Below are 23920 nucleotides of genomic sequence, written 5' to 3'. Positions count from 1 at the left end.
ATGCAGAAGATGATAGTATTGCTTATTAAAGGACAAATGGAGAAGAGTGAGTAACTCCATGTAATTCAAAAATAAAGAAAGAACAAAAAAGACAACAAAGTAACAATTAAGATGAAAAGGGCTGATGAACCCACATGAAACTGTGGAAACAGGCAAGGAGTTAAACTTGTGAAGGAATATAGAGAGTATGGAGAGCACAGCGGATGAAAAGTGTGATGATGAGACAGGCTGTGAGACAAAAACTACCAGAAAATGTCCATCTATGCTTTGGACACCTGCTGTTGAGAAAGGAAAGATTTAGGGGATGACACACCAAGGGAGCAGTCATGTGCGGGGAAATCAAGGCTGCAGAGATCCCACAGGGCATGTGTCAGTTTGCTTACTGCTATTCAGACAGGAACAGGTGATGCTGTGCAATTCCCAGTGCAACAGCCCCAGGACAATGAAATCAGGCTAGGAAGATGCCCAGAGATGTTACTGTACATTTAGAAAGAAGCTGATAGCATGCCAAGATAAACAAGACAGAAGTAGCTCGGGGACACGCCATTCCAGCTTAGCGTGATGGTGCAGGGCATTGCCATGTATTCAGGGAGAGTGGCTCTCAAAGGACAGACAACTCTGGCTAACTGGTGAAACAGGTAAGGAGTGGCTGCAGCTCCAGTGGTGGGACTGCAGAGGTCATGACTCCAACTCTTTTCTCTCCTCATAGGCCAAGGAATGCTTCATGTTCACTCCTACAGTAGAGGTTGCTATAGTTATAATATTTTTAATGGGAATTAGTAGCTACCTTTTTGAAGCAACGCTGCAGTTCCCATTTTACTGCTCAGTCTGACGTATCTGTAAATGTAGTCTTTGCATTAAGTGTTTATGGAGTTAGTAACATGTTGACTGGAACCTGTGGATCCCTCCATAAAACAAATCACTTTGTTATTTCAGTACCCTCAGCTGGTAAGAAGCATGACAAGGTAAAAATGTAGAAGTTTCCTATCCATGGAAGACTTAACCTACCTCAGGTCTTGCAGCTTCAAAGGTCATCTGCTTAAATTATAAAACAAACAGAAAATCTTCTATGAAGAAAAGTAATAATTTAATCATTTTTTGAAAAAAATACACTGCCACATTTCTTTTCCCTTTTCCAAGGCAGTATAATAAAGGTTGCAAGGAAAACAGACAGAAAGCTGAAAGCTGAAATACAAGTGTATGCAAAAGCCTTTCTCTTATTCTCTAGCTCTGTGACTCACTAAGCCTCATGGTCACAACTACCCTTCCCTTGGAGAACAGAGTGATATAAATCTTCCTCCTTAGTGTGTTTCCACCTTCTGTTGCAGATAGAAACTGTGTCCTCTAATGCTTGCTAAGGCCAGGTGCCTGACTAATGGTCTTTGGCTGCATGCATGCACAGATTCCCCTGGATTTGTTAATTTGTGCTTCTGGTTTTAGCTTTTAAATCCATCTTCAAGCCTGCTGTGGACATCCAGGCTTATACAGAACTGCTCAAGCTCTGTGCCAGCAGTATCTCATTGTAAATCACCTTGAGATGCCATGTAAGGAGCTGTAAATATCCTGTCGGAGAAATCTGGGAGGCATTAATTGCTTTCTGCAGTATATGATGTTCTAGCCTTGCTCCATGGTTGACTTGAGGTTAAAGCCTATGGATTTGTTCCTGGTTCATGAACCAGAGGAACTAGACCTACCATGCTATACACGTAATTTACACCTTCAAAGACATTTCTTACCCTCTGTGCTTCTCATCTTTAGGAGGCATCCTGCCAAAAACAGAAGGGATTGAATGAGCTCTAGTCTGTTACCTGACAGAGCAGTGTGGCAGGGGCTTGGTCTGACCGAAGGAGACAGCCCCTTTCCTCCTATCTCCCACCAGGAAAAGAACAACATCTATTTACTGAGATACTCTTAGGCTGCCTCGAAGTGCAAAGACCTTAGCTCCAGACAGCTTAATTCCCTTCATGTTTACAGATGCCACCCTCGTCTATTTGGAAAATGCAGACTCTCTATGCCTCCTGAGCTGGAGTGGGTACCCTCTGTGCTCCAGGCACCAGGGCACTGGCAGAAAAAACAAATGCTTTGTCTAGAGACAATTGTTGCAACAGAAATGAATAAATTTGTCAACATGTGCAAGTAGCACAGCTCAGTAGAAATAAATGCAGAGATACAGTACTGACTAGTGTGTCTAGGAGCAAATGCTAGGAAAGAATAAAAAATTTTAAAAATCCACTTATTTTATTTGATAGTCCAAAAAAAGTCTCTTTTTCAACAGGCTGTCCCAAGCTTGGGTGGTGGTCTCTTTGTACCGAGAAGCAAGAGGCCATTGGGAAAACTGTTGTGACTTAAGGCAAAATCCAGCAGCTCACTGATCAAGCTGACACTGTCTTTCACACGGCTGTGCAGGAAAGAGGTGACAGCACACACACAAAAATGATCCACTCTTTGGCCAGCAGATCATCAGCCTGTTCCTATCTCACTTCAGGAGAGATGTAGCCAGCTCTGCATTCACTCTGTGAAGCCACAGCTTGGGGCAGGGGCCATGGTTTAGTTTTGTGGCCAGACCCTTGAAAATGGCCCTATCAAAACCACCACTGAGACTCTGCTCTTTGTGTATATGAAGTGGAAAAAATCCAACCAGGCTGGTTGCAGCAAGGCAGTGCAACTAGAGGGAAGCAAAATGGTATGATAAAGGGTAATGAAGCACAGGTTACCCTGAGATGTGCTGGATGTCCTGTCCCTGGAGACATCCAAGGTCAGTCTAGGTGGGGCTCTGAGCACCTGACTGAGCTGTAGGTGTCCCTGTTCATTGCAGGGGAGTTGGACTAGATGGCCTTTAAGGGTCCCTTCCAACTCAAACAATTATATGTCTCTATGATTCGATAAAATATAAAACTAACTGTAGTGCAGCCTTGGAAAGAAAGGACACAGACATTCAGGTCTCATCTTCCTGATGGGCAGGTCTTAGAGAAACAGTTGATCTAAGGTCTCAAAAACTTTGTAATAGCTGCAAGAAAAAAGCTAATGTCTGTGCATATTTTTGAAATTCGAGTTGCATCTGTTGCTGAAGTGGATGGCATACAAGAAATGGCAGTGGAGCCTAATGCCTTCCTTCCCTGCTGCCCAGAAATGGGCAGGGTGGAAGTGAACACCCCCCAAGCCAACCACCCCTTGTGGTTGGCTCCATGTCTCTTCTACTTGTTCTCCTCTTGTTTTCTTTTGCAATCAAGGAAGGCGTGTGAGTCCATCTCCACAGGGGCTGTGTCGTGTGCAGAGGAGCAAATGACCCCTGGTCTGCAAAGTGCCAGTCAATATGTTTAGCAAGAATGTCATTATCATATTCCAGAAGGGGAGAATGCCTTTCAGTTTATGTCATTTAAAGCAATGAAGTATTTAAATTGTGCCTTAACAATCGTAAGGCAGTGATTTATGCTGCTTTTTTATCTAATGACGCAACACACCCAAGAACCTTACCCCTGAATCACAGAGGAACAAACTTCAAGTGATTTTTCTGTCATCAGTGTTGCACCACTGTCTTTGTCAGGAAAGATCAGCGTTTTGGAGCAGAAGTCACAGAAACCAATAAGTCCTCAGCCAGTGGCCTTCATATGGCCTGCCACTACAAGGAAGCCTCCATTCTCCTGCTTCCTGCTTTGGCAAGGAAACAGGGCAGGCCATCATTTTTCTCTCAGGCTTCAGCAGACCCAGGATGAGGACATGAATCCTCCAGGATTGTGGGCACACATGTGACAGCCCTACACCCCTGACAGCATGAACCAGCACTGAAGCTTCCACTGGAAATCCTCCTGACTTATAGCACAATAACCACCTGTTATTGTGTCTGTAACAAGGGCAACTCAAAATCCATCTACTGGCAATTTTCTCCAACAGGTTGGTAAACAAGCCCACAATTTAATTGCCTCCTGGGCAGCGGGAAACTGAAGGCCTGATGCTGGAGGCTATTTAGAGATCTCAGACTGTGCTATCGGCTGCTGAGCTAAAATGTTGCTAAATCTAAGCAGGCAGTGCAATTGCAGTAATTCCCAGAGCAGTTTACCTAATGCTTATTCCAATAATAAGGCATAAGGAGGGGACTGTTAGGGATAGGAAAACAAAAACTGCTACTTCTGTATTTCATAGGATAGGCAGAATATGCTATTAATTATCTCATCTGCGATCCTGCTTTACTGTAGGCCATTCAGACTCTTGTGCTTAGCCCAATGGACTGAGCATTTTATTAGTGTGAGCACCTCTTGTATAGGCAATAGCCAGTTTTGATGAGCAGGCCTGAAAGAGGCTCTTGGATGTCCTCTTTCACAACTAGACCCTCCAGTGCACATTTGTTTTCATAAGATCCACTTCATGTTATACCAAATTTAACCGATCTAGGAGCATTCTTTGATGCTTTTTTTTATTTATTTATTTTTTTTTTCCTATGCCCAGTATATACTACAGCAATACTGTTAAAATGAAGGTTAGTTTGGTATTGTTTTCTTCTTGCTCCAAACTGCAAATAATGGAGTGACAGATGTTGCAGTCACCAACCAAAATCTTGGGCTGTGATTAGCTATTATTAGCATGTCGATAATCTCCAAGGGATTAAGTGGTCACCTAAGCATGGCTTCATGTGTCACCTATGTCTCGCAGGGACATAAACTAATCTCTTTTGTTGGAAACAGATGAAGTGATAAGTGCTTCAAAGACATTCTAATTTACAGAAAACCCTGCAGTTCATTCTTTCTTAAATCACCACTTTGGAGTGGAAAAGAACAATTCTGAGCTTGGATTTTCTTTCATGGAGGGTTCCTTGAAACAAAGCAGGTTTTCAGTGAAACTAGTCTTTCTGACAATCTGTAGTTTGCCAAGCATTTGTAGCCTTCCGTTGATGTTCTTCCCACTCCTAAACACAGCAACTTTTTCTGGGGAACAAGAGGCGAAGGCAAGGACAGGGCAGCACAGCACGTGGACAAGGCTGTAGGTAAGCTGCTGTGTCTGAACAGAGCTGGTTACATTCACATGCAGTGCTGGGGTCTCCAGGAACCCCGGTGGTCCCTTGGGCACAGTACATATGGTGAGCAGACAGCTGCAGCTGAAAGGTTAGTTTGGCAAATGGCTATTTGACATCTTTCTATAAAAGAAAAACACCAAGGTTCCAGGCAGAACACAAAGTGTTCCATGCCTTGTTGGATCAGCTGGGCGTGCATCACCTCCCTGCATCTTCATGTCTTGTCACTGGATAAACTCTGTCACCGACAAAGAGAGAAGAAAGAGCCATTGCTCCTAACAGTATATCCAAATATACATATATACATGGATATACATATCCAAATGCTCCAATGGCTGCCGCCTTCCCATAGGTACTGAGGAGCAAAACCCTGTCCTGTCCGCTCTCCCCACAGTGCCCAAAGCATGAGCACAGTGGAACGAACACCTGTGAGATCTGCCCCAATCTCCACATGATAGGCAACTCGGCTGCTGAACCAGAATTAAGTTTTAGGTATGCAGCAGCCCCTGGTGAACTTGCCCAAGACGCTACTAAAAGACAGCAATTTTAGCATCTCCATGTTCTACTATGCAGCTTGCCAAGCAGGCCTCCCACCTCACTGCAGAAGACAATACCTTTGTCAACATTTTGTGGGAAGGGCAATGTCTGCAAATGTAGTAGGGCAGTCTCCAGCAGACATTTCAGTAGTGCCTACGGATATTGTGTGGGTGGCTGCCAACATTACCTATGTGTGCCCAACTGAGGCAGGGACCTAGTAGAGACTTGGTAGTGATGTTTAGAGCCATGAAAGGAATGTTCCACTGAGAATGTTTCTTCATGAGTTCCTACCTACCCAAGGGCTAGACTGTCTTTTTAGCCATGTTCTCTCACACTCTCACCCTGACCACAGCACTGGCTATGATTGGCTTCAAAGCCTATTTTTGTTTAATTCAAAGTCTTTTGTTTTAGTGCCTGTGCCTGCAAAGGTTCTGCACATTAAGGAAACACTGAAAGCCAGTTTCATGATGCTCACTTGGAAGAACAAGGTACACTCAGTCACTCCACCAAACTTGCAGATGCCAAGGATCCTCGTCTCCTTCTAAAAACTAAATGAAAGTTGCACAAAGGTCAAACCAAAGTTTCCCTTGGCAGAAAGCTAGCACTGTCTTTCCTGTGTAATAGGCACCTGAAGAAGCTGCTTGGAAAGCAAGATAGTATGCACCAAGCAAGATAGCCAGAGAGCTGGATTGTATGCTTCTGTTGAGGAATTCCTGGGCAAGAAGTGATCACTCCAACAAGACCAACAAATCCAACAGGCGTTACCCTTTCTGCCAGTGTCCAGGCTGCTGAATGGTACCTGGAGGTGCAAGACTACCTCACCTTACTCCACCGGAACTGCAATTATCCCTAGTGAGGGTGTCTGAGGCTTCCCAGCAACTATCAGCCCAGTGAAAGCGATAATCATCAGTGTGCCAGCTCCTGAAGGAGTGGCTGAAGTCTTCTATCCAGGTAACCCTGATAGGAAAAAGTACACAGACAGCCTACGCAGTTGGGGAAATTCTTTGATCGCTTTAGGAAACTGAAAGATGGCAGGCACTTTCTACTATCAACATTTTCTCCTAGTCATTTCTGCCTCTTTTGTTGTTGTTTCCTGTTGCATCCCCATGGAAAGCTTCGAGGAAGAACATTTTGGGAAAGAGAGAGCCATAGCACTTTTATAACTGGAAATGTTGACAAGAAAAGCTGGTAAGGGTATGTATAGAGATGTTCTACTGCACAGGAGAACTGAGGACTGTTTTTTTATACAGGAAAAATCCTTATCTTTTTGCATTTGTTTTTTTTTAGTAGAGCGTTTCATTTTAGCAGACAATGCATAATGTCTGTCTACTCCTGGACAGATCATCTTCATTTGATAATGCAGATATTGGAAGTGCTAATAATATAACTTCTCCAAGCAAGTAATCAAACACAAACACGTGCCTGTGCAGATGAATATGTATGGTCCATGAGTTTGTGATTAACGCTCAGTGCTTATTCTCCTAACACGTGTAAGAATCAGGAAGACCTCAATGAGACAAAGGTGTGGTACAATCACATCAGCAAAGTTATTAGCTTTCTGGACAGCTTTTTTCCATTATGTAAAAGCTGTGTTTGTATTAGGATAGCAGTCAGACATACCAGTGTGAGGATTACGGTTGGTTTTTACATAATGGATTATCCAGATTAAGTGTTTTATTCAGGCACACGAGCAAAAATAACCAATTAGTGACTTTGCAGATTCGTTATTTAAAGGCAGCTGGAGGGCGACTGACACAAAACTCTCCTGCTGACTGCAGCCCAAAGACTGAAGCAGAGTAGTCTCAGGGATCTCCAGCACCTCTACCCAACAGGTAGGTGTCTATTCCGCAGAGGTGGGACAGATCAGCAGATCTTGCAGTAGGAAAGAGCAGCTTGCACGGCAGGGAACAGAGTAGCTGCTGGGGTGCCTGGAAGATGTGGGTTGGGTTGGTAGCTGTGTTTGGATGCTGAAGGCAAGCTACAGGTAGCTGTATTTTTTTCTGGGCATCAGAACAGGTATTCAGGATCGAGTACTCTGCAAGAATGTACATGCAGTTGTTCTCCCTTTCCAAAGTGTGCAGAACAAATATACAGAAGTACAGGTGAGAGTGGAATACCCTGGGAAACTAATACAGCCACAGCTATCTGGTAGCTGTGCTTTCATAGCAGATCAAGCTTCTAGAAATGGAGCACTTTTTGTTATGTTTGTAGGGGAAATTATGTAAGTTTAAACAATCCTAGGATTTATTTTTCTAGGAGGAACCTCATTCACTGACAAGAGTTGGTCATAATGAACACAGCTTTGCTGTCTTCAATGTGACATGGACCCTCACTCTGAAATAACATCCTTCCATCCTACAATGCTATGCCAGAATTCATCAGACCATTATTCTCTGCAGTGCTACTACTGTCAAACAAAATTCTCTTGCAAAGCAATTGCCAATGGAGACTTGGCTGGAATCAGATGCCACAATGACCCAAGTTTCTCAGTGCACAAAACAGTACTGAATGTTGAAGAAAACTAGCTTTAAAATTAGGAGTTATATATATAACAGGATATTAATGTAGGCACAGCATTAGCTATCCACATTTATTTCATGAAATAAACCTCTGCACATTTGCTTTTGTCTTGCAGAATGAAATACGCACAATATGTTTTCCTGGCATCAATCTTCTCCACAGTTGAATATAGCCTAGCTCAGACCTGTGCAGTGGACTCTTTCTCTGTGAAAGACAATTTTGATCCAAAAAGGGTAATTATGGTTACTTCATCTTGGTAAATAGAGTATGAGTGAAGAAGATTTACTGTATGAACTCGTTTTCCAACTTAGAGGTTGCTAAACAGCTTCCTCACCAAGAAGTTAACTTCTTTCACATGCTGTCTCTCAAATGCTGCTTCTGCAGTTTGCTTGCCTTGTTACTGCTTAATCGCCTGAGTGTTATGGAAAAGCTGGCCCCACAAGTCAGGGATGTCACACTGTTACACCCAGCCTCTGTTAGCTGAAATTCAGCTCAGACCTCAATCAAATCTAACACAGCTAAATTCAGCTTTCCCTGGTTTTCCCATGGACAGTGTTTTCATGGGCAGTGTTAACTTCTGAGGACTTTTCTGCCTTTCACTGACCTGCTTACATCTTATTTAATTTTACTAGATATTTCTTTTGCATTCCCAGGAACTCCGTGGGTTTTTCTTAGGAATTTTCTTCTTAATCTCACTTCTTCCACACCCTGCCCAGTTGCTTGTCTGCTCCAGCACATCATTTCCTCTTCGTATCACCTCCTGCTCCGCAGGGTAGACCCTTGGCATTGTTAGAGACCAACTTTGGCCCTTAGCAGCCACCAGGGTGACTCCAGACAGGTTGCTGGTGTCTTTGTGGCTGCATTTTGTTATTGTTATGGTCATCTTCCATGGAACAGCAGGGTGCTAAACAGTAACTAGAACTGTCCTGATTCACATCAGGCATTACAGGGCAGGAGAAGCTCAGAGTTGAGTTGCTGTGTCAAGCATGTCTCAAATGACAGAGAAAATGCAGATAGAAATGCAGAGCAGCAAGACCCATTTCTCAAGGCATGAGACAAGGGTTTACCACATAGCAGAGCAGGACCTGCACCGGATGTACTCACATGGCTTACATTCTCCAGAGGCAAGGAAATCGGTAGCCAAAAAGAGCACTATGTTTATAGAAATGCTTTTGTGCTTATCTTGCAGTGGTAAATAATCTATATAGTAATAATCTTTCACTTTAGTACGCAGGGAAATGGTATGCCTTGGCCAAGAAGGATCCAGAAGGCCTTTTCCTTCAGGATAACATCTCTGCTGAATACACTGTTGAGGAAGATGGCACAATGACAGCTTCTTCCAAGGGCCGGGTGAAGCTCTTTGGGTGAGCTTTCTTAACTTCTAGCTCCAGAAGCTGTTATGAGGTACTCAAGGTGGGGACATGGATGGCTATCTGTCCTGGGTGCACAATGCAACAAGGTTATCTTTGTCCAAAAAGCAAGATTGATCTAGCCAATACCTAGATGGTTAGACTTCTGAGTCTGGGTTAGTTCTCACCCTGGCTCTGGTCTGGATGCATAAAAAACAACTGCATAAGCTCCAGTTCAATTATAAAGCTCAATCTTGAATATGAAACAGTTAAGTGAACTGCAACCAAGAGAAAAGAGCTAGCGAGCCTGCAGCCAGATGAGTGCACAACAGTGTTGATTTCACAGAGGTTCAAGGGAAGGAAATGAGCATAAGCAAGCACTGCTTTTGCTGATCATTCAACGTGCCATTAAACTGGCTTCTGAGGAAAATGCTCGGTTTGCTCTTGGATACCACCATGGTGCCTGAATAGACAGATAGAAAGAACCTTAAGAGCTCTGCTTGTCAGTCATGGTTACTGTAAGGGGTCACGGTATATGCAGGGATTAAATAGCTTTCTGCATGTGGAAAAGTCTGGGGCTTCCAGCAGGTCAGTGCTAGTTTTATTCTGTATCAGCTACTGAATACTACTCAACTGCATGAATAAGAGAGCAGAGTAGGTGGCTGCAGACCTTAGTTCTAATAGCATGGCACTCTAGGCTATTTGAAGCAGTCTGAAGGAAGTTTTGCAGGCAAGCCATGCAGTTGGGTGGGAAGATTCCTTATATAAAGGCTGCCAGGAATTTCTTTCTGTAAAGGCAGCATAACAAGGAAATACATCCCCTAGAAAGTGAGTGGAGAGCCACACTGTGGGGAAGTACAAAGCAAGCAGGTATGAATAAGGGTCATTAGAGGAAGAGGACAAAGAAGACTGTCTGTCCTGGTAGTTACAAGACCTCCATTGTCTGGGTGAAGGATTCTGACTGGTTGGGCCAGCAGATATTGTCTGTGCTTGTTCCATGCATCCCTGTGCCAACAGAACAAGGAAAGTGGAAGGAGAGTACAGCTAGCTCCCAGCAGAAGGGTTGGAGTCTGGCCTAGCCTCAGCATGCCAGCTCTGTAGATAGTGGGGACATAGCAGAGCAGCCAGGCATTGGCACTGATAGAGCTACAAACTCATTGTGTTTAATAGCAGACTAACTTTGCACTAGGTATGGCTGTGTCTGAGGCTGTTGAGCTGAACCTGGTCTAGTGTTTGACCAGTCCTCAGTGGGGCTCACCCAGTATCTCACCGTCAGTCGTGTGGGTCTCGTTGCAGGTTCTGGGTAATCTGTGCTGACATGGCTGCTCAGTACACAGTGCCAGACCCGACCACTCCTGCAAAGATGTACATGACATACCAGGGCCTGGCAAGCTATCTGTCCAGTGGTGGTGAGTGCCTCCTCCTGCCTCCCTCCTGTGCTGCCTAGAGCTTACCACTGCCTGGATTTGTGCATTTGTGAACCACAGCTCAGGCTGCACTATGTCTATCCCAGTTCTCCACCTCACAGGTGGAGACCTGCTGGGGGTGGGGCAAGACCTCAGTCTTGCAGGAGGCTGTGCAGCCCTCTGCTGAAGCTTGGCCTCTCTCTGCTGCACAGCCCAGTCTGCCATCAGTCTACCATGCCTACAGTGACAAACACGTGCTCTGTGTTTCAGGGGACAACTACTGGGTGATTGACACCGATTATGATAACTATGCCATTACTTACGCCTGCCGCAGCCTGAAGGAGGATGGCTCCTGCGATGATGGCTACTCCCTGATCTTCTCTCGCAATCCCCGTGGTCTGCCCCCTGCCATCCAGCGCATCGTGCGCCAGAAGCAGGAGGAGATCTGCATGTCTGGCCAGTTCCAGCCTGTGCTGCAGTCAGGTACCTCGAACCAACCCGCAGAGAAATGGCTGCACAGGCAGCTTGCAGGGGAGGTGACCGCATTTACTTTCAGTGTGGCCGAGCCACAGCAAGCCAAGCTGTAATTGCTTATAAGTTTTTAACTTTATAAGAAAACAGCTGCAAAGGGCAAGTCCACAGCAGGTAGAGACCCTGTTCTATGGCCTTAAGTTTCCCCTTGTGTGCTGACGCTGACACACTACAAAGAGGCCCAGCTCCTCCCTGTCAGGTAGGTTGGAGTACAACAACCTGATAGTTGGAAATGGTTGGCTTGGCCACCTGAGTAACAGCATCTTACTTCATGTTTGTGCATCATCCAAGAGGAAAAGGAGGAAAACTACCTCCAGGGAGGGACATGCTCCTCTCCTTAGCTCATTTTGTGTCCTGTGCTGTCTGAACAGAAGCAATGAGGGGCTGTAAGCAGCAGTTCTAGCTGTGTATGCTGGCAGTGAGCTAGCAGCTGCTTCATATACACACTAACAGAGCATATCTAAGGCCTGTTTTGAGGACTCTTTTGTTTTCCTGGAGCCACAGAATTTGATCTTGTAGCTGTCCCTGTGGTGGGAAGATTAATTTCTACAGCTATGCTGGGTGCAAAATTGTCTCTGCTTGGTGGCCACCCTTTACACATAGCACGTTGCCTGGGGATTGGCCCCGTACTAAGCCAGACCAGAGGACGTGATTCAAGTGTTCTGCACTGATGTACAGAAAAAGGTAGAGCAAGCACTGACATCACACCTGGTTATGGGAATGGCTGGGCATCCCTGCCCTTTGCCCCTTTGTGTTCATGGGATCATGCTGAGGTGTTCACAGGGCTAAAAACTCAGTTGTTGGGGACTAGCAAAGGTTGGGAGAACAGATACTGAATCAGTAGTAGTCTCCAGTTTCACTGAAGACTAAGGCTGGTGGAGCACTTTGCAGATTTACTTACCCAGGCTGAGGTTTCCTTTTCTTTCTTTGCAGGAGCCTGCTAAGAGTACATTTCTCATTCTATCCCTGAGCACAGAAGCCAGACCTCTTGGTACTGAAGCTACCACTCAGCTAATAAATCATAGTAGTGTGTTTTTTCTGAAAAACACATGAAAATGTTGGGGATTTTGTAAACTGTGTGCAGTACAGTAGTGGTATCTGAATTTTCAAGGTAATACCTAATGTGGCATTTCTCAATAAAAGTTTTTTAAAAACCCATCTATAACTGCTTCCTGTTGCACGCTGCTGGGGAGCGGGAGAAGCGGGTCAGCTCACTGGGAAGGCAGGAGACCAGGGTGGCTGGCCACAGCCCTGCACGGGGTCAGCAGGGCTTGATCCTCACTGCCTGGTAATGTCTTAACATTATTTCTGGAACAACTGAGTAGAAAAATAATATTTCTGAGTAGACCCTAACTCTAGAGTGAAGCCAAGCAAACGTTTCTTCTGTAGCACTGGGGCACTGCTTTAAGTGAGCAGGTACTTGTGTTTCCAGCAACACAGAAAATAACTTACTCCTCGCTGCCTTCCTATGCAGTCTCTGGATAGGCAGGTACCTCTGAGAGGTACACAACTGGCACATTTTGTGGGCAAGCTTTTTATTGATGAAAGAACAAAAAATAATATCTGTCTAGACAACTCCTTATAGAAAAAGGGTAAACTGAGTCAGCATTTTTGACAATTTCCACATTCCTTAGTGCAATCAAATTCACTTGGAATGCTTCTATGAATAAAACAACCAGAACAGAACACACCCCACACCATGATGAACCCTGCAGTTTACCAGCAACACGAGGACACAGGTAATACCAAGCTGGACAGCCCTCATTCCTGAGCTCTGTGTTAGGTCTGTGGTACCTGGTTGAAATACAGAAATGCCTCGGAGCACCACATTGCAAAACAGCTTCTGTGACATGCACTATCTTACAGTATCCATAAACACTATCCACTCTATCTGCAGGAGGAACACGCAAAGTGCTAACTAAAGAAGACATTTCCCCCAGGTCCAGACCCATGATCCTCAGGATGCAGGGGTTTCTATCAGGTTTTCTTTTCCCAGGAAGCACTCTAAAGCCTCTCAGTTAGCACAGAAACTATGGTATTAAGGTGTTCCTTGCTTTTGTGGTCTAGAATAGCTATCTTCAAAGGAAGGAAGATGATGAACCATCTAAAGTTAAAGTCAGAAGCAGAAGAGCAGCATGTAATGCAAAAGGAAAACCACACAGATAAGAGACTATTGAGTGTTAATAGAGTCCAGTCTTTTGTGCCGGACAAAGTGCAAGGTCAGTGAATGGATTTATGTTCACCACTTGTCCATCAGTTCCATGAGGAAGTATCGGGGTGGAGTTCTGTGAACTTAGGACTTGTATCACAGGTGATCAGACAACACAAGCCCCTTGATGAAGGAGCCTGACCTTTGGCCAAGGCATTCAGACCAGACTATCAGTCACAGAGAGGTGGGATTTTAAATTGTCTGCAGATATAACATACCAAGGTGGGTGGGCATTCTAGCAAGCACAATCCAGATGCAGGGCCAAGCACCTCCTTGCTGCGCTAGGCACAGTCTGTCTGTAAGAGTTAGGCAGTAAAATCCCTTCTCTGTCACAAAAGATTGTGCTTCCAGGAAGGCAAGGAGGACAGTGGTGTCACTGGGAGATTATACCACAGTTACACATGTCCCAGGAGCCTGAGGGATTCTCATCAGGATCACATGCAAGCCTTTGCTGTATGATCTGATGAGTTAATAAACAGATGGAAGTGAGCTAATTAGCTCACGTCCATTTCTCTCCACTGATTTCTCAGACTGTGACAGGCTAGGTAAAGTGAGTTAGGCAGTAACAAGTGTATTCTGCTCCAAGCCAAAGTTCTCTCACTCTACTGGGTTCAACATCTGACATTCAGTGTATGTCTACAGGCAGACACGCTTCTGCCTGTTTCAGCAGGCTGACGGAAATCAGTCTATTATTCCCTGCTCCAAATGGGTGTACAGGTCCCAAGTCATTCCTGTTCTGCACAAACCTTCCACTAACAAGAGAAAAGAAAAAGCTGTTTACAAATGAAAAGGACTGTTTTTTTGTCCTTAGAAGGTCCTTTGGTGCTGGCAGAAAGGCTGAGATTGTGCAACAGCAGGAGGAATGCTGCAAGGATCTTGTCCTTCACATGCCAGCGCACCTCCTCAAACCAAGTCCTGAGATCTGATGGTAGAATATCATTAACATGTTAAACTAGTTTTCCTTTAGGCCTACAGAAGTGTCCTAACCTGTAGCTGAGACAATCTATGTGTCTAAAGCCTTACTTCAGCCTTGGCATTTTTTCTGGTCACACGTCCTTCACGCTTCAGTTCTGTATAAGGTTGGAACTTGCACTAGTCAGGCTCCTATACCCTGAGAACAGCAGCAATGTTTCACAATTCACTGCTGACATAAGAGTTCTGAGCAGCTTTCAGAGCACAGTGGTTGCATCTTTTTTTAACAGGATTCATACCAGAGATGAAAAACTGATTTTATTGTGTAGCACAAAAGATGGTAACAAATACAGAATTAAACAACATAAAGTATCCCCTTGAAAGCTTTTTCCTTTGTATTCATTTTAACAAACAATTGCAAAACAATTTTAGAAGCTTTTGCTTGTTGAAAAGCTCACCATCTCATCTTGAGGTTGCAATTAGCTTTTCTTATTTGTATTGCTCAACCAGCAAAAGACCTAGCTGGGTACTCTGCAGTGCTGCTTTGGCTCAGATGCTACAAAAACCACTGAGCACCTGCTACTCCCCCCTTACCACTATGCACATCCAGCACTTATAAAAGCTTAAAGTGTTGGGGGAACTGCTGTCCCAGTAAAGGAGGAGGTGGTAGAATTGAATGATTAAGCAAGTAATGTTGGAAGCCCTATGAGACAATCAGTGGCAAATAGTCATAGAAAACTCAAGTTTCAAGTACTAAATAACAGATTTTGTAGTAATTAAAATACCAAAAGGACCAGAGCAGCAAGTTCATACATTGCTGGAAAGAAGTTCTAGCCTAGAAACTTCCTCTCCTCTATTACAGATTTTTAGACTTGCTCACTGCTTAAAGGAGTAAGTTTATACTAAAGCATCAAAGAAGAAGTAGAAAAATAAATAGATCTTGCAGAAGATGTAAAACTTGTTTCTGAACAGTTAGTGAGTCATTTTTGGTCAGTTGTTTTCCATGCACAGTTGCCAGTGCCAGTGAAATATCTGAAAGAGCACCATTTGCACTTTGGATGATGCTCAATGTAGGAGACCTAAAAGAGGCTTCTAGTGACAGATCTTCAACGTGGCTGAAGTTGGGCCTGACAGAATAGATTCTACCTGCATCTACAATATTCTTAGGTCTGCTTTTGTAAATACAATTTTTATAACTACTGCATAGTCCTTGAATTGAAAACATCCACTATATGCAGTAGTTGCCCATGAAGGAATTCACAGAGTAAGACTACATAAATATGACATCCTAAAAAGGTTAACTGTCCTCTCAAGCTTCTATATCTTCCCCACTTCAGATGCACTATCCGTACTTAAATATTTCTAAAAGCTGTTTTCTCAGTGGTTCCACATCATACTGGCAAATTCTGTATCTTAACTAGTGGATCTACTTACCTTCATTTTCAGATTCTTCACTAGGATCTAGTTGTAACAACTTTAAAATATATTTTTACTATCCCCACTCTGGTAGAGCTTCTCACGCTTCTTTGAAACTGATAAAGTTGTCAGCTAAGAATGATGTTTTTTTTTCTGTTCTGTACAAGTCTTTACAAGTAAGGAATTGGCAGACTGGATGTAACAACCACTCTTCAGTCAAACTTAAGTAAGCAAATAAATATTTCACCTGAATTCTGAGATCAAATGGATCTTTTAAGGCTAACTTTTAGTATAGGCACATGAACAAGTAACTAGAAAGTGTCACTGGATATATACCAACTTTCTGTATATGTTTCTTTCATGTGTTGTAAATGTGTGGCCATTTTAGATAGTTTAGCTACCTCCTACTGTGAAAACTTGTTGGAGTTTGTTTTGTTTTGTTTTGTTTTTTGGGGGGTTGGAGGGTTGGTCTGTTTTTCAACAAGAATGCAAGCTTTGTTGTGAATTTGGTGAGGTGTCTGATGTCAGCCAAAGAGAGCAGCAGGGGAGATGTTTGTGTGACAAAGTTGTTCCTCTAATGGAAAACACTCCAGCTGTTTTCACTGGCATTATCCTTCCCTCTACAAGCATTTTAAAGGCACAGTTCAAACTGTGCTGGCTGTGGAGTGAGTAAAAAAAACACCCCTGCAATTTCAAGGAGCTTTGTTGTTGCATAAAGTGTTTGGCATTTGCAAGGACAGCCAGAGGTGTTCCGCAGCTCATTATCTGGAGCAGTAACACACTGTAGCATGTCGTTTCTGGAATATGGAAATTCAAACTGTTCTTGATTAGTTTCCTAGCTGGTTGTCAGTTGCAGCCCTCTGTTAAATGCAATTGTATGTTATGCTGTAACACAGAAGGCTTTAACCAGCATTTTAACTTTCCTGGGAATCCAAAGCCAATCCTCAGCTCCTTTACAATCTAAGCAATGAAACTCTAGAAGGGAAGCATAATGGGGAGAGATGTTACCTGAAGGGCTGTATAAAGTGAGATTAGGTAAGAGTGGAATGGAGAGGAAGAGAAACTTTTGGAGCTAGAATCTTCACCCTAAAAAGGCAGTAACGGATGGTTCTGTACAAACATAAAGACCTCCACAAAGGCAAGAAGGTGACTTATGTGAAGGCAAAGAACAGCAGGTGCAACATAGTCTTACAGGCAGGAACTTCCTGAGTGAGAAGAACCTCGTACATCTAAAGACAGTGGAAGTGCTCTGAAACAACCCTCAGGAGCATGTATGATTGACCGGTGGGAAAGACAGGACCCTCCACTTCATGATCTGGATGTGAAAGTCTGGTTGCTGTGTGCTTTTCCATTACTCTGTATGTCAAGATAGCCAAGCAGATGAAACAGGCAGCCCACTCTCAGACAGGCACTCCTTGTGCCTTTACTGCCATCCTCGCTCATACAGTAAAGTGATGGGATTGCTCCTGCTGAGGTTTTTGGCCTTCATAAATATTCAGCTGTTCTGCATATTAGATTGGTGTAAAATAGCAAATAATAATTTCTTGTTACCAAACTGAATGCCAGTCCTGTAATTGTTGTCAGCAGTGGTTGTTTGATAACACTGTCTTTGAGCTCTGAAGAGTTAATAGGGGCAGTTGCTTCTAACTTGCATTCCTACCTTGCTTTCATTCTTCCTATACTCCCCCCTTAGCTTGGGAGGAGTTTGCTTTTCTGGGGAGTTGTCATCTGCAGTAAGCATACACCACTCAGTCAACAAACCAGGCACCACTCTTCAGAGTCACTTGAGAGCTTCAACATACTCCACAGGAACAGAGGACAGGCCTGCCTTTCCCCAGTAGTCAATAGCATGCACTCTGTAAAAGCCGGAGACTGAGCTTCCTGCAAACGAAAAGGTTAGAAATGGTCAATGTGAAAGGCTGACACCTGTGGTGCTTGGAGGATATGGAGCAGGCAGTACTTCGATAAAATGTAGGTTTGTGGAATGGACTGGGGAAGCAGTTAATTGTGTTGTGCGCTACATAAGTGCACCTGTACCTGCCTGACTAAAAAGGCATATAAAATCCTCAGGGCCAAATGCTAGTTCTTATTTTCATTGGCACCGAGTACTTTCTCTCTTCATATTAGGATGTGTGAGTACAGTTACAGGACTGCCTTCCCAGCAGCCCTTACAGAAGAAGGCTAGGACATCTCTAAAAGTTTTCCTTTTATCTAACTTGAATTCTGCCTACTGTTGTGTGTTTGGGACAGGTTATATGCGGACAGGATCAACAAAGGACAACAACAATTATGCAAGCTGACTGAAAACCCTCTGTTCACCTCCAGTAGTGGGACAACTTTCTCCAAAGGTATGTGAGTTGCTGTTCTGCAGCTCTGCTGGCTTTCACTCTCTATCTAGCTCAAAAAAGACAGCCTTCACTAGTCAATTTCGACTTCACAAACAATATAAATGCTTTTTCTAATCCATTTACTTGACTTACATCTGAGCATTAGTATTTTTTCTTTTAAGATAAAATAAATAAATAAAAGTGGAAAGAATGAGTATGAAATATCTAGCAATAAAAGCTGCAAAGATGTGGGAATTTTTTCAAGGTTGGTTGCTTGTTTTTTTTACAAAAACAAGTAAATATGGTACGCTCCCCAGACGAGCAGCACTAGATGATAATTGATTCTAATCTCAGAGGTTTGACTTAGCCATGATTTACAATTTTTTGTTACCAGGGCAGCCTTCCTGTTGCAGTAATACATCATGACTTAGAACTTTATTGTGTGCCCACTGTTGATGCTAAGTCTTTCCCAGGCTATAATAAGCTTCTGTTTCCAGTGAAAGCTTCTCTGACTTGCAGTTTATCAGTATCATTTTCAAACAAGACATCTGTTAGCAAAGATGAGCTTCACTTCTTTCTAATGTGAAACATCTAAAACTTACGCAGCTAGTTATATCTGAAAAGAAAGCTCTAGGAAAGAGCAAAGAGATGCATCTCACATTGGTTAGGTATTCAGAAAGCTAGAACAAATTGACTGATGGAAGGACATCAGATGACAAAAAGATGTTTTGTTCTTAAAGAGTGGGAACCTCAATAGCTTGTCAAATCATAAAAGGGTGTAAGCTCAGGACAGATGACCAGGAGAAGAGCAGAAGTGCAAACTTTCTCTGTTTTAGCTCAGAACACAATAAATGCATGCCAACCAACTCTTCTCAAAAGGTGGATGTGAACTCACACTTATCTGTGTGTTGAAGTGAAGTCCTTGGGCAGTTTAACACCTCAAAACTCAGTGGTGCAAAACAAGTGTTACCAAAGCTGCTTGCTCCTATCACCCTATGCCAAGAGGACTGTATAAACTGTATTTGCCACACACTTAAGCTGATTCAAGGCCAGTGGGACTGAGCCTAGACCTCAGACTTTCCTTGCTTTTAGCTTACTACCAAAACAATCAATACAGTGCCAGACTCTGGTCATGTGGAGCAAGTTTTTTTGTTCTCATTTTTGTATGCCTCTAGCTAGGAATAGAGACAAAGGAGCTGTTTTTCCTTCCAGAGAGGACACCAGGATTTGTCTGGGTGACTTTGATTTCTGTGACAAAGAATTTACTCATGGCAGTGTTCTTAGTAATGTCCTCATAACCGTTGCTTTTTTTTTTTTTTTTCCAATAAATTCTAAATTTGACAATAAGGCTTTTACAAAGTATGTAGTCCTACTGAAAAGGATATGCTCTTATTTGTGATGGGAATGTGTACACTATCAAATTACGTATTTTTGGTACTTATTAATTGAATTTTTAGACATTTATGAGTGGAGCTATTAATATGACAGATAACACTGTATGTGTACTATGACTTTACCTGGACTGTAGACATACAGAGTGAATATTGTGTCTTTGGCATTAATCCGCTTGTAGAGTTTTCCATTTGGTGAGAACTCAATTTCAAATGTCTTTATACACCTAGAAAAGAGAACTGGACAAGTCAGTAAACATAACTTACATTACATGAAATGATCAAATCGTGATCACAGAAACAAAGCTGAAGTATCGAGACTGGCAATGTCAGTGCTTCCTGAGGAAAAGTGGATCTATCTCGGACCACTTCTGATAGTTCATGTACAGAGAGTTGCTACTGTAGTACAGCTTCCTGCAGTAAGAAATAGAAAGTTTTCTATTCCAGCCTATACCCATTAAGGATGATTCCACCTAGGCACTTACTGCTAATATAGCAACTTCTATCATGGATCTTCCTGCCTGCTAAATTGAAGCACTGGCTACTCATGAGTAGTAGGCAGGTTTTCCCACACAGACAGCATTTTCCCTGTAAACACTGCATGGGAGTCTGGCACTTCATGTTGTCAGGGAAATGCAATGTAGTATCACTCAAGGAGCAAGCATTCATTAAAAAGTGAATCTCTAGGACTGGTGTCAACTTAGCAGTTCACATGTTAGTTGTATCTACCTGATAAATCACTTACTTTGAATTTACACAGCCATCATCCCACAGCACAACAACCTGCCCCTTTGTGAGAGGGATGAAACGAACACCAGTCACCTATTCAAAGACAAATGTCCATTAAGAAAGCTGCACAAACCAAACAGCTAGGTCAGATATCTGTGCACACCCTACCTTAATGAGTTTGATTCTTCCCATTAAGACTGGGGAAAAAAAAAACAAACAAAATTCCTGTCTCTGTGACTTTGCAGTGTAGAGATCTCCAGCCTCTAAACCTTTTGTAAGACTTTCAGAGGCTCTGGACACCACTATGAACACTTCTATCATTTGGGACTGAACAAGCAGAAGCAGATACCTAATCTGAGACATCATTATTTCAGTTTATTTTTTAGCTTTACATTATTAACTGGGGAGCTGTTGTCAAGACTGGCAGCACAGCATATAATTTTAAAAAAGAAACTGCATTACTACATTATGTTTTCCCACCATCTGTAAAACTCGCATTTATCTCAGTGATGGCTCTTCTGTGGAAATGCTTTATCTTCAACTATGCCTTGGATAGCCTGTTTATCAAAGGAGAGGGTAACTGCTTATTTACTGAATATATCACAGTACTTCTAATCTATAATGGGCCCAAATGCTAGTCTAGCCCTCCTTAATGAGATTTTAAGAAGGAAACAGTTCCTAATTTGGTATGTGATGACAGAATACAACACGTACTTGATCAGGAACTGAACTGGGTCTTGAACAGATGTGGATCAAGAAGACTGATGGAATAGGTAAGTCTTGCTTCAGTGTCAAGGTGCCACTTTCAGGAAAAGGCAAGGGGGTTGTTACCACTGGGTCCTGTGGAGCCAAAAAACATGTCTCGTGAATAATCTTTCATTAACACTACAGAACATAATATCTAACTGTTACATCCATGTAAAGTGACTGCATATTTACTTTGGAGTTGTAAATTTCTAGTAGAGTATGAGTATTTTATATGCAGCTTATAACCATCAATGTTTTTCAGTCTCACAGGCTATTCTCTATCTTGCCTGTTTTCCAGTTCCTCACAAAACACATACAGTTCATCCCATCCCACAACCTACTAAACCACAGTGTCCTTCAGGCACAGTCTGGCTGTTTAAATAACCTCTCAAGAATACCTTCTGGTTCTCAGGTCTTTAAAAATTGCCCTCCCCACCCTCCCATCTCTTTGATATGGATCCCCAGTGTGCAGTGAAAGTGATTGCTAGTCATAACAGTCACACAGCTTGCTCACTGAGGATTAGGTATCGTAAGAGGGCCAATAAGATCTAAAACCTTTCTGCTTTCTTGCTGAAGGTAGACATTATGACTCCCATAGGATCCCAAAGACTTTAGCAGTACAGTGACTAGGAAGAGAAGACACAATACTGTATACTAAGGTAAGAAGGCAATTACTGTCTCTGAGCACAGAGGTGGTAAAAGCAGTCCCTCTTAATTTAACCCTAAGGGGTTAAATATGAGAGAAGCTAAAATGACAGACTTCTTATATATTCACATACACAGTAAGCAATCTGCGCATGGCTTTTCTTATGAATAGGTGACATCTAAGGACATTCCTCAGTCCCCTATGGGGTGGAATAAGAATTAGTGAGGATGAGGAGAAACTGCAGGCTTTCCCAAGAGTCCTTAAGAGATGCAAGGAGGAACACAAAGAGTCTTCTGAATTTATACTTCAGGGAGCTGCTTTTTGTTACTGGGGGGTTTTCTTTTCAACTGTCTGCTGAGGTAGGGTGGCCATTCTGTAATGCATGGAGGGCCATGTAACTTACTCCAGGCCACCAGCAAAGAAACTGGTGATATACATTTAGACCCTTGTATAAAATGAATGAAAAACTGTCAGTTATCTGTGAGTTACATTTCTCCACTTGGCTGCAAGTCACTTGTATAGGAGATGGAAACTGTGACTACCTTATCATAGAATCATAGAATCACAAGGTCAGAAAGGACCTACAAGATCATGTAGTCCAACCGTCCTCCCTTTACCATACCTACATACCTTAGCTGGTCTTGCCTCTTTAGCTGTAATTAAACTTACAAGCACTTACCCCATACAACACTTCAGGCAAAGACGTGGTCATACCTCAGCATCCCTTATTTGCTGGAACTGTTCTGGGGAAGGAAAGTCAGGGCTTCCTAGTTTTTTCCACTTCAGATAGGGATTGGTTTGGTTGTTGTCCAGGTAATACATCACATACACTGGCTCTTCAGAACACAAATAAAAGACAGTAAACGCTTCCATTGGATTTAAACACCAAAATGAATTAATTTAGCAGGAGGTGTTGAAGTCTTACTTTCTCAAAAGTGATTTCAGCAATTTTGAGTCACTTCCACTGTAAAATCATAAAAACAGGGCTAGCACCCTTATGAGGCTCTGTAGCATATCTCTGCCAAATTCCATACCCAGACTTGAAACCCACATATTTTCTCCATTTTTTGCAGAGGTCCTACATGCATTTGTTGGACAACTGCATAAATTGTGTAATCATGTCATCATGTTGAATGATCCTAATAAGAGAATTTGTTGCCCGATATCACCCAGCTAAGGACACCAAGATGAATAGCTTTCTGAAAAGCTAGCTTTTGCACTGCTATTAAAGGCAGGAGTAAAGTGTAAAGAACATTTCCTAAAAGAGCACCATTGTATCTCAGAATGTCTGTGAGTGCTGGAGTGCCCAAAAGACAAGTAAGAGAATTAGCAAATGAAAGTCACTCTCGCTAGGAAAAGCAAATCAGCAGAAATGTTTCAGCATACATTCTGTCCTCGCAATCAGTTATGAGAATTGCCTACATGATATCTGTTTACCTCTAAGTTTGGGGAAGTGGGTGGCATTCACTGTGATGGTGTTGATATTGGTTGAAGTCCTGTTATCCTCACTTGAATACATTAGCAGAGTAGCTTGCCAACTGTCCGAGGGCTGCAGCTCACTTGGAGTGTGCACAGATGCCAGGACACCAAAGGTGTTGTTTTCATTGCTTTCACCTTCACTGCTGTTTACTTCTGCAAAAATTTGCTTCTCTCCTTTGAAAAACGTGACGACTCTGTAAGCACACTAATCAATCCAACTTCTGATGCAAGAATGGTCAAAACAGAGGGATCTGTAGGTTCAGCTATATTCTAGCTTAGTCTACCAGGTATAGTGCCTGTCAAGCTTATGTATGGTTTTTACTACTGGAAAGCATGCACACACTACAGCAGGTCCTATGCTTAGCAATTCAGCTAACAATGTCTAAGCATGCAACCATCAGTTAGGATTTCCCCCTTGTAGGCTGTATGAGTCTTACAGCTGGGGGGATTTCTTAAAGTCATTTGCAGCCTGAAATGAGGGCACACAACAGAAGTACCAGTCCACTAAAAAGCAGTGTGTGGCTTGCAGAATTTATAAACAAAGCACTAGATTAAATCAAAGAGATGACAGGCTGTCAGGAAGATCTCCTGATCTCATAGAAAATGAGAGTTTGTTTTATTTAACAATCACAGTTGAGTATGAAAAGTCCAGCTTTTTATCTGGGGTAAGATGGCCAAAATAATCTCTCTCATGCACGAAGTATCTATGTAGATGA

The 23920-nt window shown here is 42.9% G+C and overlaps 3 protein-coding genes across 10 annotated transcripts in view; 2 read left to right on the top strand and 1 right to left on the bottom strand.

Moving 5' to 3' along the window:
- Positions 1-23920, bottom strand: part of IDUA (alpha-L-iduronidase) — a 76886-nt gene that overhangs the window by 10244 nt on the left and 42722 nt on the right. The window contains exons 9-14 of one of the 3 annotated variants that reach the window (XM_072360470.1): positions 23163-23378; positions 22440-22561; positions 21047-21172; positions 20349-20425; positions 19730-19830; positions 17546-17766 (exon numbers count right to left, since the gene is read on the bottom strand). In XM_072360470.1, the coding sequence (XP_072216571.1) occupies positions 17666-17766; positions 19730-19830; positions 20349-20425; positions 21047-21172; positions 22440-22561; positions 23163-23378 (743 nt within the window). In that variant the 3' untranslated portion in view covers positions 17546-17665. Of the gene's footprint in view, positions 1-17545; positions 17767-19729; positions 19844-20348; positions 20426-21046; positions 21173-22439; positions 22562-23162; positions 23379-23920 lie in introns of those variants that run through there. The other 2 variants (XM_072360472.1, XM_072360471.1) reach the window with 2 other exon arrangements.
- Positions 8179-12331, top strand: LOC140264407 (purpurin). Its single transcript, XM_072360162.1, has 5 exons — positions 8179-8295; positions 9290-9426; positions 10708-10820; positions 11088-11300; positions 12282-12331. The coding sequence occupies exons 1-5, from the start codon at positions 8179-8181 to the stop codon at positions 12290-12292; spliced, it is 591 nt and encodes a 196-aa protein (XP_072216263.1). The 3' UTR covers positions 12293-12331.
- Positions 17653-23920, top strand: part of SLC26A1 (solute carrier family 26 member 1) — a 39134-nt gene continuing 32866 nt past the window's right edge. For 4 of the 6 annotated variants that reach the window (XM_072360467.1, XM_072360462.1, XM_072360464.1 and 1 more), the window contains exons 1-2: positions 17653-17780; positions 18136-18233. Coding sequence is in view for 1 of the 6 variants with exons in the window: in XM_072360461.1 (XP_072216562.1) it covers positions 17855-17856; positions 18136-18233 (100 nt within the window). In the remaining 5 variants the exon portion in view is untranslated. Of the gene's footprint in view, positions 17857-18135; positions 18234-23920 lie in introns of all 6 variants that reach the window. The other 2 variants (XR_011906060.1, XM_072360461.1) reach the window with 1 other exon arrangement.

Source organism: Excalfactoria chinensis, chromosome Z (assembly GCF_039878825.1).
Source record: "Excalfactoria chinensis isolate bCotChi1 chromosome Z, bCotChi1.hap2, whole genome shotgun sequence".
Lineage (NCBI taxonomy): Eukaryota > Metazoa > Chordata > Aves > Galliformes > Phasianidae > Excalfactoria > Excalfactoria chinensis.
The sequence above is the reverse complement of the archived record's forward strand: the minus strand, read 5'-3'. Positions and strand labels throughout refer to the sequence as shown.